We start from the raw sequence: 17,721 nt of genomic DNA, 5'->3' as shown, positions 1-17,721 counted from the left end.
CGGTCGGCAGGGGGAGGAGACGCCCTCGTTCTCCCGCCGCCCGGAGCCCAATGACCCCACCCCCGCTCCTAAGTAGGATCCTTTCCCCCGAAGGAACTCCCCAAGACCGGGCGCTGTGGATGGATCCAGGAAGAAGAAGCGAGCGAAAGAGAACTTAAACTTCGGACCGGAGCCCGAGAACCCGGGGTTGGGGAACTAGCGTCTTTCGGCCTCCAGCACCTGAGACCGCAGGGCAACCTCAAGTTGAGCAAAGTTTGGCTGCCGCTTGGACATAGGGAGGGATTCCGGGGCCAAAGCGCAGGGAAGGACTGGACGGTGTTCTCCGGCAGGGTGGTAGCTGCACCGCAGCCCGGACACCTGCTTCGGTGCCCCGCATTGGTGTCACCAGAACGACCGGGAAGGCGTCGCAGGAGCCCAGCTCCCCACCCCTTCTCTCCCGTCCTTTCTCCCCACCCCCCCCCCAACACCCCGCCCCGGGCGCCGGTGACTCCGCCTCTCCGTGGCGGGCGGCTCTCCGGCTGGAGCTGGAAAGGGAGCGCTTCCCCGGACTCTGCTCGGTTCCAAGGCTCCGAAGCCGACGCCGCCAGCTCAAGCCCGGGGGCGGGAGCTGGGCTGCCCACGGAGCCTGAGTCTGGGAGCCGCTTGGCCGGGAACGCCTCATGGGACGCCCCCGGGGTCTCTCTCCGTGCCCTGCTGCCCTGTCCCAGTCCTAGGCGCCCGGGCTCTACAGCCCGCCCCGCCCGCAGCCTGCGGCCTGTCTGGAGGGGAGTATGAGGCCCGGGGCCCCGCGGACTCCGGCCACAAGGCGGCAGGGGCCTACCTTGAGACCCCCGCGCCCGAGGGCGGTGGGTGAGGAGCCGCGGGAGCCGGCCAGGCGTCGGGGCGCGGAGAGGAGTGCCCCAGCTCTGGCGCCCGAAGGGCCGCGGGACCCGTGTGCGGCCTGAGCGCCGAGGAGGAGGCGAAGGCGCCCTGCCGTCCGGGCTGCTCCGCGGCGGCCCCAGTCCCCTGGTCACCATCCTCACGTTTCTGCTCCCGCGGGGGGGATGTCGCGGCCCGGGCCCCGAGCGCCGCCCCGGCCCCGGGGCTGAGCTCCGGACCATGTCCTCCCGCAGCCCCAGGCCCCCGCCCCGCCGCTGCCGCCGCCGCCTGCCGCGCCCCTCCTGCTGTTGCTGCTGCTGCCGCCGCTCACACCTCAACGAGGACACGGGCCGCTTCGTGCTGCTGGCGGCGCTCATCGGCCTCTACCTGGTGGCGGGCGCCACCGTCTTCTCGGCACTCGAGAGTCCGGGCGAGGCGGAGGCACGGGCGCGCTGGGGCGCCACGCTGCGCAACTTCAGCGCGGCGCACGGCGTGGCCGAGCCGGAGCTGCGCGCCTTCCTCCGGCACTACGAGGCCGCGCTGGCAGCCGGCGTCCGAGCCGATGCGCTGCGCCCGCGCTGGGACTTCCCCGGCGCCTTCTACTTCGTGGGCACAGTGGTGTCGACCATAGGTGAGCTACGCGCCCGGCGCGCGACTTTCCTCTCCGCGTCTTTCACCTGCCGCCCTTTCCACTGCTCCGGGGCTCGAGCCGCGTCCCTCGGCTCCCTCTTCCCTTCTAAGGCCCGAGTGCCTACTTTCATCGCGCCCTCTCCCCACCGCAGTCCCTCTCTTCCTGCCTCGTCTTCTTCTTTACTGGCTTTCGGCGCGGGAGGTGGCCTGAAAGGCCCATCACTGGCGCTTACCCAGAGGTGACTGACTGCCCGGCAGAGAGGCCAAACCGGGAGAACACTCACCTGGGCACAGGGCAGACCGGGGGCCGCCTGCACTCCAGCACTTGTCAACTCCGTGACCTAACCTCCTGTGCCTCAGTGTTCGCTTCTGAAAAGGACAGGGGAGAGTATGTATGAAGGGCCTGGGGCTTCCTTCTTATTTCTCACGGCTCCCGGTCCTCGGTTTCCTCGTCCAGGTAATCTGGAAAGCCCTTTCTCTCTCCACTCAGCGTTTTTATCTTTTCCCTCTCTTCTTCTTTCTTTTCCCACGCGTTTTCCCTGAGTCCTCTAGACCCTTTACCTTGGAAAAGGTGACCATTTTCCAGACTAATCCCCAGGTCTCCTTCCACCTTTTCCCTACAGTCTGTACCATCCCTTCCCAGAGCAAAAAACCCATTAGACTTGGAGAAAGGACTTCAGCTGCTCTGATTCTGGTTTTCTGCCCTTACTACCCACCCTGCAATTTCCCTCCAATTTCTTGACCTCTTTTCTTTGTAACCTTGTTATCTTTTCCAATAAATATTGGCACCAAGGAGTAGCTTGTATGCAGGGGTTAGTTTCTCTATACTTTCCATCATTCCTTCCTCTTATTTTTGGTAAAAACAGCTCACGGTTTTGTAACAGTGCAAGAAATGCTGTGTGAATGTTCCTTGAAGCCCCTCCCCCCACTTCTTTCACCCTTCTCTGAGCTGCTTCTGTAGAGATTCAGGAGCCACCGCTGCTCCCCACTCCACCCTGTCTCTGTCTCTCTTCTCTTACCCACTTTCTCCATCCCCCCATTTCCCTGAGTGTCGTGTGAAACAGATCTCCTCCCATTACTGTACAGAGTGCAGAATAAATACAAGATTGTCACTTTGGCATGACTCTGTCTCATCCACTCCTCCTTCGAGGCCCAGGGTGAAGAAAAGCATTTGGCTGCTCTTGCTTCCAGTCACCCCAGAGCACTATCTGCTGGTGGTAGGTTTGGCGGAGGGGACGGGACTCACAGGACTGAAAGGTCAAGGATTTCATAGGCAGCCTTCTCTGGGTGAATTCTGGCCTGGAAAGTGGTACACCAGCTTAGAGATGGGGTATGGACTTTAACTGCCCAATGTAAGCCATTGCAGATGGCTGCTGGAAGGCAGAAAGACTGCATCCATGTGCAGAACATGAGCAGCTAGAGATGGCTCTCTGAGCGTATATGTATAGTCTACGAAAGGACTTCTTTTCAATGAATTTTCATGTGTCATGTTTGATCTGATGACTTAAAATAGAAAAGGCAAATATGGCCCAAGTCCAAAGCACAAACAAACTGGATTAAAATACCCTGTAAAAGCTATATCATGTTGTTATGGTGATTGAAGATATAAAATGACCCCCTTAAAAAAAATCCCCTTTTAAGAACTGCATCAAGTTGCTATAGCAACTAGTTTTTTTTTTTAAGTGCTTTAAAAGTGCTAAAGATGCTTAGTCCTGATGACATCATGTGTTCATAGCTCATTATTGATTTATGCTCTTCCTCTTTTAAACACACCCATTTGCTTTCACCCAGAGGCACACCTGTGCACATATTGGTCACAGCATTTCTGTCCCGGCGGTGTGCTCTGACTTTGGCTTCCTAATGGGACCCACTGGTTAAGGGAAAAGGTGACAGCAGTGTCCCGTTCCCTTACAGGCCACAAGTCCGTCTTGATGGGGCTTCATTCCAGGGACCTGTGGTCTCTGGGCCTTTCTGATGAGCTCCCTTCTTTATTCTTCATTCACTGGCTTTATCCACTGCCCAGCCATGGCTTCTATAGCCTCTTTTCAGCCCTATGCATGAAATTAAGTCAACATGTTGGCACATTGTTCCAAGCTGGAGCCTTTAATCTACTGGCAGGATTGGCTGTTTTTTAGTCAAGCAGAAAGAAACTATGTTCTCTTTCTTGATTTGTGTTTGGGAATATAGGCAAGCCTTGTAGGAGGACTATGCTGAAGCTTGTGGCTATGTTACAAATGACCCAGCACATTGTTTCCAAATTCTGCTGCAGGGAGACATTCATCTGGGATAAGAGCTGCACTTAGGGACTAGAATCAGCTGGTGAACAGCTCAGCATTCAACTAGCCCCTTTGCAGAGGTGCCAAGAGGGCCACGTAGGTAGCCGAGTCTCTGCCAGTGATCCACCTGCTGTCATGGTCTCAGGCAGTTAGATAAGTTCTGCTGAATCCTGAAGTAGCATGATTTTTATTTCAGTCTTCTTTTGCAAAAATGTACTTGGATGAAATTTAAGTAAAGACCTACATACGTCAGTTTCACTTCTGTTTATATAGTTCCTTTCCCTTAAATGCCCTGAGTCTTCAGAGAGAATGATTATCACTACTGGTGCTTTTATGGATTCAGCAGCTCAGGGAGCCAAAGCTGAGTCCAAAATGGGCTGTCAGGATTCGATATCTACCATCTCACCCAGTGAAGAGGAAAATTAGCATGCACTAAGTTTTATTTGAATATCACAATGTGTATGGTCCATGCAGCAATATGGACATTTTCTTGTATTGTGTAGACCAGCTAACAGATTTGTCTAGACCTTAGTGTAGAAAACTGTGCCGTCATTTATCCCATAAATATGATATATTATGATATAATGTGTACATCAGGCCCTGAGTGCTATATTTGGAAAGGTTAAAGCTTATTCTACAAGGCAAGGGTTGAAGCATATTCCAACAAGGGCAGCTGAATTGCAGTGTTCATGGGCACCACATCTTGGCTGGCCTCACTAATGATGATTGGAACAAGGAGGAGTCCTTTGGTCCAGTCCCATGTGGCCAAGGGATCTGTCTCAGGTCACAGTTAATTATGTGTTCAGCTGCGTCCAGAATCCAAGTTATGCTGTGTTTATTCTACCAGTTTCATTCATATAATTGGTGGGCACATTCTTGTTTGAGGCTGAAGTATTTAATAATGTGTGTGTGTGTCTGACACCACAGCAGGGCTGACCATATGGACTGGTCTGTTGGTCAGGCCAACAATTAGGTCCAGAGAGAACTTGAAGGATCAGACACATCTTAGAGGTCAGACAGGCTAGAAAGAAGCATCTGGCAAGTCTTAGACAGCTGGGAAGACAAGAGCCAGTACCAAGAAGGTCAGAGACAGAAATGCTAGCAAGTAGGAGACACTTGGGTAAATTCTGTTCCAAGAACAGTAGCCACTTGCTCTCTGCCTTCTTTTGCACCAGTTTGTGTGTGTGTGTGTGTGTGTGTGTGTGTAGAGGAGGGAAAGAAGTGTCAGGAATGGGCCTTCAGCTAGAGGGAGAGATGGAAGAAAAATTCAGGTGTGGCTGTGTATACTCAGGTTAGATGAAACGTCCTGATGAGGTGCAATATTTGTCCTGACATTTGGCTTGAACAAGGCCCATATCTGGAGCTACGTAATTTGCAGTTGTGAAACACATGTGTGTCCACGCAGCATAGACCCAGTGGGAAGATTTGCCAGTGATTGTTCAGTGGTAGTTGAGGCTGAATAGAAATTCAGTCTGAATAGCTCAAGTAAAATGAAAATCCACTTTGTGGTCTAAATTATTCATATTGATTGCTTACACTGAACTGAAATCCTGGGCAATTATTTCTCCCATTTATGCTCTGTGACATATTCCCAAGGAGATGAAATCAAGTTTGTTTTAATGTAAATGCATCCAGTTATTCATTCCTCCATTTAACAAAATCCTAAGCAAGCAGAACTCACAACCATGCATGTCTCGCCTTTGGCATGTTGTTATCTGCATCTCCCATGATAACTTAAAGTCCTGAAGATAAAGACAGTAACTGGTGTTCTTTAATACTACACCGTATTCTTGGAGGCAGCCCCTAGGTGAATGATATTCAAATATACAAAGAGTATTAACCCGTCATTTCACATCCTAAAGGATGTTTTATTGGTTTACTTTGAAAAGATTAAAAGGAAACTCTCCACTGGGGTTTTAATTATGCAACTGCTGTCAGATTTACACATAGGGAAGAACATATTTAAAAGTCTCTCTCAAATGGCAGCTTGATATAAAGAGAAATATTTTTGCTTCCTTTTATTAGGTTTTCTGGCAGCGTATTTGAGCTGTAAAGCTAAAACCATGGCGCTGTAGCCGGGATGGTGTAGGTATAAGAGATGGCACTTTTGGCACTGCATAATTCAGCTTGCTACTTTCAGAGTTAGGCATACTTAATTATTCAACTGCAAGATTAGTAACAAGTTCTAACTTTTTTCTTCCTTTTTAACATGGAGTTTTTAAAATGTTTTTGTTTCAAAGGAAACTAAGACGTTATAACACCGTCAGTACCCCCATTTACATTTGGTTTTCTTCTGACATGTATGTAATCCAGCTGGAGCTGCCTCTGATGCTGGGAGTGAAATATATTACCCAGAAGGAGAGGAGCACCTTTCTTTGCTAATTTCTCTCATCAGTTTGTTGTTTGTTTTTTTTTTTAATTGGAAGATGACGCTGTGACAACTTTGAAGGACATCTGCGGGGGAGGAATCCATCATTAGATTTGAAACTCTAGATGGACAGCGAGGAAAATGCATTCTAATTCATTGCTCCTTCCTCAGCAACCAGCACTGGGCCCAGCACATTGTAAATAGTCAATAATTATGATAACTCATAATACTCTGCCCTCATATAACTGTTTTCATTTTTGCAAGGTCCCTTGCAGTTCTTTCTTTTGTAGGAAAATGAAAGGAAATGAATTGACAAGTGCTGAACTGCTTTTGGTCTAACACTTTATAATATCATCAGTGTTGTTTCCATCTTTCCACATGTCCTTCACATACTACTTTTATTTATGTATTTTTTAGCTGCGGTGTGTCTTCGTTGCCGCACGTGGACTTTCTCTAGTTGCAGCAAGTGGGGGCTACTCTTCGCTGTGGTTTGCTGGTTTCACCTTGGGATGGCTTCTCTCGTATTGTGGAGCACAGGCTCTGGTGCATGGGCTTCAGGAGTTGCAGTGCGTGGGCTCAGTGGTTGCGGTTTGTAGGCTCTAGAGCACAGGCTCAGTAGTTGTGGCGCAGGGGTGTGGTTGCTCTGCGATATGTGGGATCTTCCCAGACCAGAGATCGAACCGGTATCCCCTGCCTTGTAAGATGGATTCTTAACCACTGGACCACCAGGGAGGCACCGCATGCTAATTTTAATGAGTGCCTAATATTCTATCTGAACGCTGTGTTGTTGGGTATCTGGGTGTGGGTCTCAGTTTGGGGGCTATTTTGAGTAATACCACAGTGATTATCTTTATGCAGATGGCCTTTTCTTCATGCAATATCTCCTTGGGTTGAATTCCAGCAGTGAAACTGATAGTCAGGAGACACTGCCATCTTCATCCATGGCTCTTGGGATCAGTCCCTTCGGAGTGAAGGACTGTCTGATCTCTCCTGAGCTGAGCCTACAACCTCTACAGAGGCTAGAAGAGACTAGACTTACCCAGCAAATTGCTCCATGCAAACAGCCACAGGTCCACTTGGTTTTCTCCAGGATTGCACTTGGTCCCTGGGACTGGGCTGAGCCCTGAACAAGGCAGTGCCTTCAGCATCTTCAGCCTCCCTTGCTTTACTGAGGGCCACTTTCTTTGGGAAATCTGGGTGAGTGGAGAAGGACAGGAAGGAAAACAGGAACAGCTTCCCAGCCATCAAAGACAGAGAGGGAAAACCTGGAGCCTCTTCCTTCTCGTCCCCTGTATTCCCAGGGATGTCTGCCACCATTTCTGGGCCAAGCCAGCTGATGGAGGGGGTGCGTCCCTTTGGTCCTGACTGTGCCCAAGGACCTCAGCCTGGACTGACCCAGAACTGTGCCACATGGAGCAGATACTTATCTCTAGAATATTCCAGCTGTATAACACTGTAAAAATCCTCTAGAACTTTCCCCAAGCATTTATACCTTTTTGTCAACAAAAAACAGCAAGCCACCTCTTACAGAAAACAGACAGTAGCTGAAGTCTTACAGTGTCTGGACACAACGGCATTATTTTCCCAGTAACAGATACTGCCGACCAAGAAGGTGAGGCACACAGAGCAGTGCTTCTCAATCAAGACAATATCCGAATTACTAGCTCTGATCATCGTGCGAGTGTCGGTTTCAGGAGGTCTGGGTGGACCCTGAGACTCTGCATTCCTCACTAGCTCCCAGAGATGCCCATATTCTCGGTTCCCAGACTGCACTGGACACAGCGTGGCTATAAAGAAGCAGCAGTGAGTCAGGGACTGCAGCCTAGACCCGCTCTGCCCCTCACTGGCTGCACAGCTGTGAGCAGGACCGGTCACCAGGCGGGGCCACAGTGTCTTCATTCCTAAAAGTAGGGAGTGCTGGGGTCACCTGGGTCGCTTCCAGCTCTGATGTTCTCATCTGGGAGGGCTGCTCGCTCACATCCTCTGGTGCACTCAGTGCAGGCTAAGCACACCAACTCTGCAGACTGGGTCCCGGTCCCAATTCTGCCGCTTCCGGCCATCCGCTCCTAGTGAGAGGGCTTGCCTCTTCTCACCTCAGTTTCCTCCTCTGAAAAGTGAGGATAGCAATGCTCCCTGCCCATGGGCACCCACAAGGGAACAAGGAGCTAATCTGTGTGTGCAGTGCCTGGCAAGCCCTCAGAAAGCATCAGCCCCTCAGAACAGGGTGAGCCTCATGGGCGAGCCCTGCACTGCCCCCTTGCACAAAGGGAAGCTGTGTCCAGCCCTGACCCACCGTTCTGCGTCCAGCCCTCTGGGTCTCGCCGCCCCTGCCCTGTGGCAGCTACCACCCACTCATGGGCCACTATCTCTGGGGCACATTGCTCTCTGATGCTGTTACATAACTGACCTGGGAGGGTGCTCTTTAAAATGCATTTTCTTTGGGTCTTCAACTGGAATTTTTAATGCCTCATGTGTGCTGTTTGATCTTTTAAAAGAAGATTGGTGAATAACTGAACGAGTGGCTGAATGGTGGTTTAGATGGTGTCCCCTGCTGTGTCTCTGGTCCTCATCCCTCAAGCAGAGCCCTGGGAAGCCACCCTGTATCCCCCACTGCCCACCCACTGGGTTTGGTGGGCTGGGGCCTCTTGGCAGAGCCTGGGCTTAGGGGGAGGTAGTGGAGCTGAAACCAGCAGAGAGACCAGACATGGCTCAGGCCAGGCCTCACCATGCTTCTCTGAGGTGGGTCTGGTGTTGGGACTGTGCGGAGAGGCAGCTGTAGGATGGCACTATGGCATCACCCCATTGTGGGGGGAGCCAGGGTGCTGCTACTCCCTTCACCCTGGGGCTCCTCAGCTCCCCCGAACGGTGGAGACAGCATCCCCAGGTCTAGGGCAGGAGAGGCGAGGCTGTAGAGCCTGCCAGCACGTTCCCTCTCCAGACTGCACCCTGCCCGGAGGCAGGGCCTTTGTTCTGGGGAGCCAGAGGGTAACTGAAGCATCTCTGATCTCTTTGATTATCACCCACCCCCCCCAAGCTCATGTGTTATGTTTGCACGTTTACAGTGTTTTTACCTGTGTTTACTCAGGAATCTTTCCCCAAAACCCAGAACAGCAAAGAGAATGCTGTATTCCCATTTCACAGATGATGAGACAGCTCAGAGAGGTTAAGCAAGTTGCCTAGGATTACACAGCAAAGAAATCAGTGGCAGGATAGAGGATTCAGGAGCCCTGACTGCACAACAACCTCTCTGTTGCCCCAAGCCATGCACAGCCACGGAGGGAGGCGAGTCCCAGCCCAGTCTAGGGTCTGCTGGGTAGTGGGGGCAAAGGAGGTGAATGTGAGGCTGTGTCAGCAAGGGCTCAGGCACAGTTTAGGGATTTGGATTTGGTTCTGCTGTGCTCCTTGTAGCTGCAGTGGCTACGCTGAGCTGAGGGCTGCCTGCTTTCCACCCCACACCCCTACGCATCCTTTCTGAGGGAGGCTGCAGGCAGGCAAGAGTGTGGATGAACATGGTACTCCGTGCAGAGCTCACTACAACTCTAGGAGCTGTGTTGATGGGAACGTTCAGGGCCCATTGCACCAAGCTCCTGCCCAGAGAAAGGACCTCATGACCTGAGGGCCCTCAGCCTTGTACTTGGGATAGCAGCGGTGGCCAAGGAGAGGTGGGAACAGAAAAGCAAATAACCCGAAGGTCCACACTTGAGCACACCAGCCAGGAAAGTCTGGGGACATGGCCAGCTCAGGACTATCCAAGGTCATGTCTTAGAGGCAGACCTGCTCAGACATTGAGGGAATGCATGAAACCAAGGATCCACCAGTGCACCCCCGACTCTAGCCACTCTCAACTCTGGCCACCCCACCCTCCCACACAGCCCCACCCCTGAACTCCAGGCGAGTTCAGGCTCCAGGCCATTGCTCATACTGTTTTCTCCACCTGGATGGTCTTCCCTTTCTTTCCGTTTTCCACCAAATGAACTTGGTTTTCAAGCTGCAGCTCAGATGAGACCATGAGAGCAAGACCTTCTTGGAGCCCCTCTTACCGCCCCAAGACACGTGGTCATTATCTGTTTCTATGCCAGTTTCCATGGCAATAATGCCAGCCTCTGTGCAGTGGGATATGGTATACCAAAGTCTGGCACAGGACCCAGAACCCAGTAGGTGTCCTTTCTCCTTCCTCTAGGTCAGGAGCCCTGTCTTAGTCTTGCCTGTCACTGCTAGTTAATGACAGTGATAGCCATATGGCAGCAGCCATGCATTGAATGACTACTATGAAGTGGGCACCATGTTTGGAGATGGAGATAATTAAAAAGCAAAGAGGTAGTTTCTGCAAATCATGGAGCAGAATGCTTGGCACAAAGTCGGCGATTAATCAATGTATGTTGAATGGATGGAATGAATAAATGAGTGTGAGTAACTGAAAACCTTGGACTGCTGGAAATAATAAAAAGAGAGTGGAAAAAGCTGGGTGCAGGCTGGGCTCCAAGAACCTCCCAGTGCCTGCCTTTCCCTCCCCGCCCTGAAGAGCCGGAGGGGCTGGCTGTGCACTGGCCCTTCTGCCGGGCCACTGGTTTAACGATCTCTCAGTGGCTGGCAGGTGTGCAGCAGACAGACAGCTCACTCTGGCTGGGGCTCCCCTGGCGAACAGTGCTGTCTCCGTGGCTCTCTGAGTCAGCCGGGTCCTTGTCCTACCCTGCCTGGGGCCCGGCAGAATTACTGGAGTGAAACCAAACCAGATGATTCTGAGCCTCAGCCCCAGTGCCCCAGGAGTGGTGGGAAAAGTTCAGTTCTGAACAATGAAGCCAGGCTTCTGGTCCCAGCTCTCCCACCAACCCAGATGGCCCATCTGGCCCTGGCTGTCGCTGCAGCTTCTGGCCACAAGGAAGCCGTGCTGAATTCTGCCTCTCAGTTCAATATCTCTACCTTCTCCATCACTAGCCCATGGCACACCCCTTAGAAACCAGCTGTTGGCTCATAAATTGAACAGAAGTTTTATAAGTAACTAAATGCAGTTCCACAGATCCAGAAAACCACCTCATCCACACAGCCGAGCACCATCACAATGCCTCTAAAAATACTTGGGAAAGCTTTTATTGGAATGGGGTGTCCCAGCTTTCTGGAAAGTTACAGTTGAAATAAACATAAGCCTCAAATCGCACTCCGCATGACTTCTCCCTAATCCTTTCCAAATGGCCACGATCTCATCCCCTTGCTGCCAAGTGTTCCGAATTCTGAACGCCTCGTGGTGAGCTGCTCACACCAGGACCTGCCAGAAAAGCTGCAGGGACAGTCCGGGCCAGGGAGGGAAAAGAAAACACAAAACTGCCCATGTTGAGTGGAACTGCAGGGCCTGACCTTCCTAATACCCAGAGCCTCTCTCTCCTGTTCTCTGCTCCATCTCCCCATGCCTGGCACCGGGCTTGGCACATGGGAGGAAGGGGCTCCAGAATACTTGTGGAATGAACATAAATTTGAATAACTGGTCAATTCCAAGATTTTCAACTCTACTTAGACACCAGTTTAACAAAAAAGTAAAATAACGAAAATCTCCACTTAATCAGATGATCATTCACTTTGTAAAAGAAAGCTTCAGTTTGCAGAGAGATTCACTCTGGTGAGTCTGTAAGTAGCCAGGGACACCAGTGCATTTCAAGTGAGATGGAGCACGCAGCCAGTATGTCAGGAAGCCAGCAGCCACATCAAGTCCCCTTACTGCCATTGCTACACAGACCCCAGATCTCTGAGGCAGCCCAGTCCCTAAAGTCAAGGGGTTCTGGTCAAATTCACAAACATTACACTTGACCAGTGGGCAGTTCAGAGGCATGGATTTCAAGAGCTGATGTGCGTGGTGTGCCTTGTTCCGACTGGAGTTGCTCAGGTCCGCTGGAGTGGTCCAGCCAACAGAGCATATGCCCAACATGGGGAAAGTGCATTCTAAAGCTCATTGCTGTGCATTATGCAGCCAGGCAGGCTGGTCCTCTAGGTGCCTCCATGCTAAGAAAGAATAAATTTGCATCACCAAGACGCAGTTTTCAGTGTAGTGTAGTGATTATGGGCAAGTGCCGAGGACCCTGGCCTGCCTTAGGATTCTGGCTCTATCATTCACTAATGGGGTTGCCAGGGAACATCTCTTGACCACTCACTTAAGAAGTCCGGCTCACTGCCTTCATCTCCACCCCTGTCCAGTCTCCCAGGCATGACCCATCCAAGACCCCAGCCTCACATTCCTTGACCATCTCATCTATAGCAGTGTTTTCCTCTCCCCGCCTCCAGCAAGTCCTCTGTTCCATCCGTGACCGGTGCCTTCAAAGCTATGACTAGTGAGCTGCACTGCCTTCAAAGCCCACCCTCTGGTCACCACCTCCCACTTTTCCATCCTCTGTTGCCCCAATATAGGATTCCTCAGACCCCAAACCTGTAGTCTCCTACTCGGAGGTCCCCATCATTTTCTTTGGGCCCTCCTTTCTTTCCTAACCCTTACATCACTCTCTCTGCAAGGACCCCTAGCCTCCTTGCCTCTCTCTCCCTGCATTGTGTCCCTATACTACCCCGGTACCATCAAAATACGAGCTTTCCACCCATTCTTTACCTGTGCCCAACCTGCTCCATGTGATGCTGACCAGTCCAACTTTAAATTAATGACCCTGGGGACCAGCCAGACACTCCATCCTGGCAGACCCTCCTCCTATCTTCCTACTGTGTCAGTTCACCGTTTATTCCTCTTCTTCCCAGGGAGGCTGACTTCCTAGCCTCCCACACCCCTCACTCTCTGCTCACACTTCATTGAGAAAATAAAAGTAATCACCCAGAGACTCTTTCATCTTTACAATTCCAAATCCGTTCATCATGTGGAGCTGCCTCTCCCTTAAAACAGCAGATGGACTGCCCACTTTCAAATGCCTGCCTCACTGGGTCTCATCCTGTCCAGCTTTCTCAAAGACTTTGTTTTTGCCATTACACACACCGTGCACTGTTGTCCTCCAGTATGCAAGCATGCTGTATTTTCTTCCTTCATAACAGACCCCTCCCTTGACCCTTTGCATCATCCTCCAGCTATCTCCCCATTTTGCTGCTCCTTTTTACAGGAAAACATCTCAAAAGAGTAGTCAACATCTCTCTTCCTCCACCAGATCCACCTCAAACCAGAGTCCAGCCTGATATTTCCACTGAGTGTGCTCTTGTAAGATCCCCCATGGCCTCCTTTCTATAATTCCAGTGATGACTTCCCCATCTTCATCTTACTCAGCATCTCAGCAGCATTTGACACCTCTGGCCATTCCTCCCTGAAATCCTCTTTTCTCTTGGCTTTTGAGGCACCATGCACTCCTTGACCCTCACTGGCTGCCATCCAGCCTCCTTTGCTGAAACCTTCCTCTCTGCTCTCTTATTGTTAGAGGGTCCCTTTCTCCCTGGATTCTCTTTGCAGAGCTTTTCGCTCAACCTGTAGGAGAGGAAAACTTTTTTCTTCTGTCCCCTTAGGTTCTAAACCTGGAGTACTGCAAATTAAACTGATGAAAGAGATGAACATAAGAAAAGGCTTATTATGTATGCATATGGAGGCCTTTATAGAAAAGAATTGAAGACCCAAAGAAGGAGCAATTAAGCCTGGGGCTTATATGCCATTTTAACAAAGCTGTAAACTGTGGAGAAATAATAAGGAACAGAGAGGGGTTTGGGCTTCTAGGAGCAATAGGCTGTGAGAAGGTAAACATATGGGGAAAACTTATGGACAGAGGAGCCTGGCAGGCTACAGTTCATGGGGTCATAAAGAATAGGACATGACTGAGTGACTAACACTTTCAAAAAAACCTTTTGCAATGGAAGGTAAGGGTTATTTTACTAAGCTTTGTTGTGCAGACTCCATCTCTTGCAGTCTTGGGGGGAGAAGTGTCTCTGGTGATTAAGAGTTGTTCTTCTTTCCTGCTATAGTTGAGAGGAGGGGGGACACCTTCACAAAGGAAAATTTATACCTTGCCTTTGGGCTTATAGGGAAGGGTAGAGAGGCTTTCCTGTGTGTGTTGTTTCTCTATTGCCTCTAGCTCAGAATAATCCTTATGCCAATGCTGAATATTTTAGGGTAACATTCTTTGAGCCCCTTCAACACTGTTGGCTTTAAACCCCATCTATCTTCTGATGACTTCTAGATGAAAACCCCAATCTTCCACACTATGCTTCAAGACTGGAGGTCCAACAGCCTAACTGGCATCTCTGCGTGGAGGTCTAGTATGTATCAAAGTTTAAGAAGACCAAAGTAGAACCCTTGATTTCTGCTCTATTCCAGTCTCCTACATCTCAACCATTGGCGCCATCATAAGGAGCTGTCCTGATTCCTTTCTCTCTAATCTTCCATATTCGTCATCAAATTGGGTCTGCTCAATCTGCAAAATACGCTCCAATTTTGTTGCAGGAGGGGGGACCCTTCCAGAGCCCAAGAGTGGACTCTTGTCTAACACCTGGAAATGAATTGTCCAAGGAGATACATGTGCTGATGAAGAAAGAGACTTTATTGGAAAGGGGTACCTAGTTAGAGAGCAGCAGGGTAAGGAGCCCAGGAGAACTGCTCTGCCATGTGGCTCAGAGCCTCAGGTTTTATGGTGGTGGGGTTAGCTTCCGGGTTGTCTCAGGCCACTCAGCTTGCCTGTGCCTATATTTGGTCTGACTCAGGGTCCTTCCTGGTGGCACATGCATCCCTCAGCCAGGATGGATTCCAGTGTGAAGGAATCTGGGAAGTTGGCTATCTCCTCCTTCTTTTGGTCCCTCCCAAATTCTGGTTAGTTTTTGACAGCAGCACCGTGTTCCTTATTGGGACCTCCTGTTGTGAGACTACTCAGCAAGTGGTTGTCACTGTGCCTGGTTGATGGTTTTGGTCAACGTTTCCCCACCTCCATCTCCTGTCTCCGTGCCTGTCACTACTGGGCTACTTCGATCACAATCATCATATGTTGCTGGGACAACCAAATCAGTCTCCCAACGAATCCTCCAGCTTCCTCTCTGCTTTTTGATCTCTTTTCCACACAGCAGCCAAAAAGATCTTTTTTTTCTTTTTCGGCTTCATTGCAGTGCGCAGGCTTCTCCAGTTGTGGTGTGCTAAAGATCCTCAGCATGCAGAGGATCTTGGTTCCCCGATCAGGGATTGAACCCATGTCCCTTGTGTTGGAAAGCGGATTCTTCACCCCTGGACCACCAGGGAAGTCCACGAAGAGATCTTTAAAAGTATGAATCAGTCAAGTCCTTCCCTTATTTGAAACCTGCCAGTGACTTCCTGTTGCAGGAAATCTGTCTCTTCATCGTGACCCAGAAGGCCCTGAGTGACCTGCACTGCCTCCTCTGGGCCTCACTGGTACTGCTCTCCCCTTTGCTCAGCTCACTGTGGCCAAATTAGACTTGTTAGACTTCATTGCATTTGCTGTTTCTGCTGCTTGGAGCCCTGTTCCCTAGATGTCCCCTCGACATAGCTGACTTCTCAATAACATTCATGCTTCGACATCTAAAATGAAAGTGTCACCCCTGAGGAGCTTCTCTAACCACCTGACTACAATGGTGTCGCCCACTCACCCCCAGCTGCTGTTCATCCCACTGCTGTCTTATTAGAGTATATACCACTTTCCTGAATCATCCACTTCCTGTATTTACCTGTTTATTGCATGGCCTCTAGCCACTCCCTACTCTATGAGAACAGGGGTCTTGTCTCATCTACCGTTATATTCTCAGTGCACAGCCCAGCACCTGGTGTTTGTTAAACAAACGAATAAACTTTTAAAGCTTCTGTTTTAGCATCTACAAAAGGGGAATAAAACAGTGTCTATCTCACACGGTTGTTGGGAGAATTATATGAGACCATGAATATAGGTGCTTCATCTGGCCCTGGCATTTAATAAACACTTTAATATGAGTTAGTGTTTTTATTAGTAATTTGGCTGATATCACACAGCGAGTGGCAAAGCTGAACCCCAGATCCTTTGCTCTTTCCAGTGCGTCTGATCCCATCTCTCTTGGTAGGCCTGGGGGAGCAGTGTGCGGGGAGGTCAGGACCGGCCTGCCTTTGGCATGTTGAGGATGAGCAAATGGTAAAACTGCTTAGTAGGTTTAGGTCTTATCAGAGGTCATATTGAAAGCTGGGCAGAAATGCCTTAGATTTGTCGTGAGAAGCATTAAGGGGCCAATACACGTTCTTGAGCAGGAGTATAATGTGATGATGAGTGTTTGAGAAGAACATTCTGGCTGATTAGTCACTATATAGTTATGCTATTAAATCAGGAAATCTAGTTAGTCTAAATTGTCGGTCTGTAAACGGCCTGGAAACAACCAGATAATTGTGAAGTCCCTTGTTTTGGCTGTTCACTTTGAACATTTAAATCAGCCCACTACCAGCTGTCCCATTCAGTTTATGGGGAGCTTATGTGTCTCTAAGGTGGCAAATCCTTGCGTTTGTAATATTCATCTCTGAACTGCTATGTGATTCCAAACTCATTCAAAGGGATTGCCAATGTGTATTATTTCTTCATTAGCTCTAAGTGGCTCATGATATATGATAGCTCTTGTTTTACAGCCACTGGTGTATGCACTGTGGACAAAGAGCAGAACTTGGCACATCCAACTTAGCAGCTGTGTACAAATCTTTCTCACAATGACATCTCTCTTATGCGGTCGTGGGAAGGACCCACGTAATTGGGCACATAACAGGTCAGTAAGTGGTGTTCATTTGTTAATGTGGCAGCCCCGGATGCTAAATACTTGTGTGCAGAGTGATTTGAGTGGAGGGGGATAGCGATAAGGGCCAGGGATCCTGTGGCCTTTGGAAAGAAGAGGAAGCGTGAGAGATGTGAGAGCCAAATGGCAGGGTCTAGTGACTGGCATTCAACTTGACTTAATGTGGACCCCTGCCAGCCTTGGTTCTCATCCTCTGTTCCTCCTCAATTTCTTAACATCAAAGTCACATGTGAAGATCTAAGGAAAGGGGCTAGCTGTGGGCCTGGGAATCTCTGTGATGCATCCGGAGATTTGTGTGCATGTCTAATAATAGGGGGAAGGGAGTTGAGGATGCAGCAGCTGTCCAGGAGGTAGAGAGTGAAGTCAGGCTGAGTCTGGATTAGAAAGCCCCTCCTCCAAAGCAGAATTCAACAGGGCAGCCCTCCCCAACCCCAACCACTGCTCAGAGATGGCTGGGGGCAGCTTCTGCACCCAGCAGGTAAGAGAAGCACTGAGGGAGGCTGGCCTGAATGCAAAGGACGTTGGTGTGTAGTAGTGACCTTAATTCGTGACATCTTTGTCAGCATTACCTTCATCTTCTTCTAAATCCCTGGTTTATATCTTTTTAAATGTTTTTCCAATAAACTGTGGAAAATTCTGAAAGAGATGGGAATACCAGACCACTTGATCTGCCTCTTGAGAAATCTATATGCAGGTCAGGAAGCAACAGTTAGAACTGGACATGGAACAACAGACTGGTTCCAAATAGGAAAAGGAGTACGTCATGAGAAATGCTGGGCTGGAAGAAGCACAAGCTGGAATCAAGATTGCTGGGAGAAATATCAATAACCTCAGATATGCAGATGACACCACCCTTATGGCAGAAAGTGAAGAGGAACTAAA

The 17,721-nt window shown here is 50.0% G+C and overlaps 1 protein-coding gene across 1 annotated transcript in view; it reads left to right on the top strand.

Moving 5' to 3' along the window:
* The first annotated feature begins 515 nt into the window (after positions 1 to 515).
* KCNK12 (potassium two pore domain channel subfamily K member 12) overlaps positions 516 to 17,721 on the top strand; it is a 55,583-nt gene continuing 38,377 nt past the window's right edge. Inside the window, exon 1 of the mRNA XM_040224758.1 lies at positions 516 to 1,489. Within this exon, the coding sequence (XP_040080692.1) occupies positions 1,099 to 1,489 (391 nt within the window). The 5' untranslated portion in view covers positions 516 to 1,098. The remainder of the gene's footprint in view (positions 1,490 to 17,721) is intronic.

The sequence above is a fragment of the Oryx dammah genome, unplaced genomic scaffold, assembly GCF_014754425.2.
Source record: "Oryx dammah isolate SB20612 unplaced genomic scaffold, SCBI_Odam_1.1 HiC_scaffold_25, whole genome shotgun sequence".
NCBI lineage: Eukaryota > Metazoa > Chordata > Mammalia > Artiodactyla > Bovidae > Oryx > Oryx dammah.
This window is presented reverse-complemented; position numbering and strand designations above follow the sequence as displayed.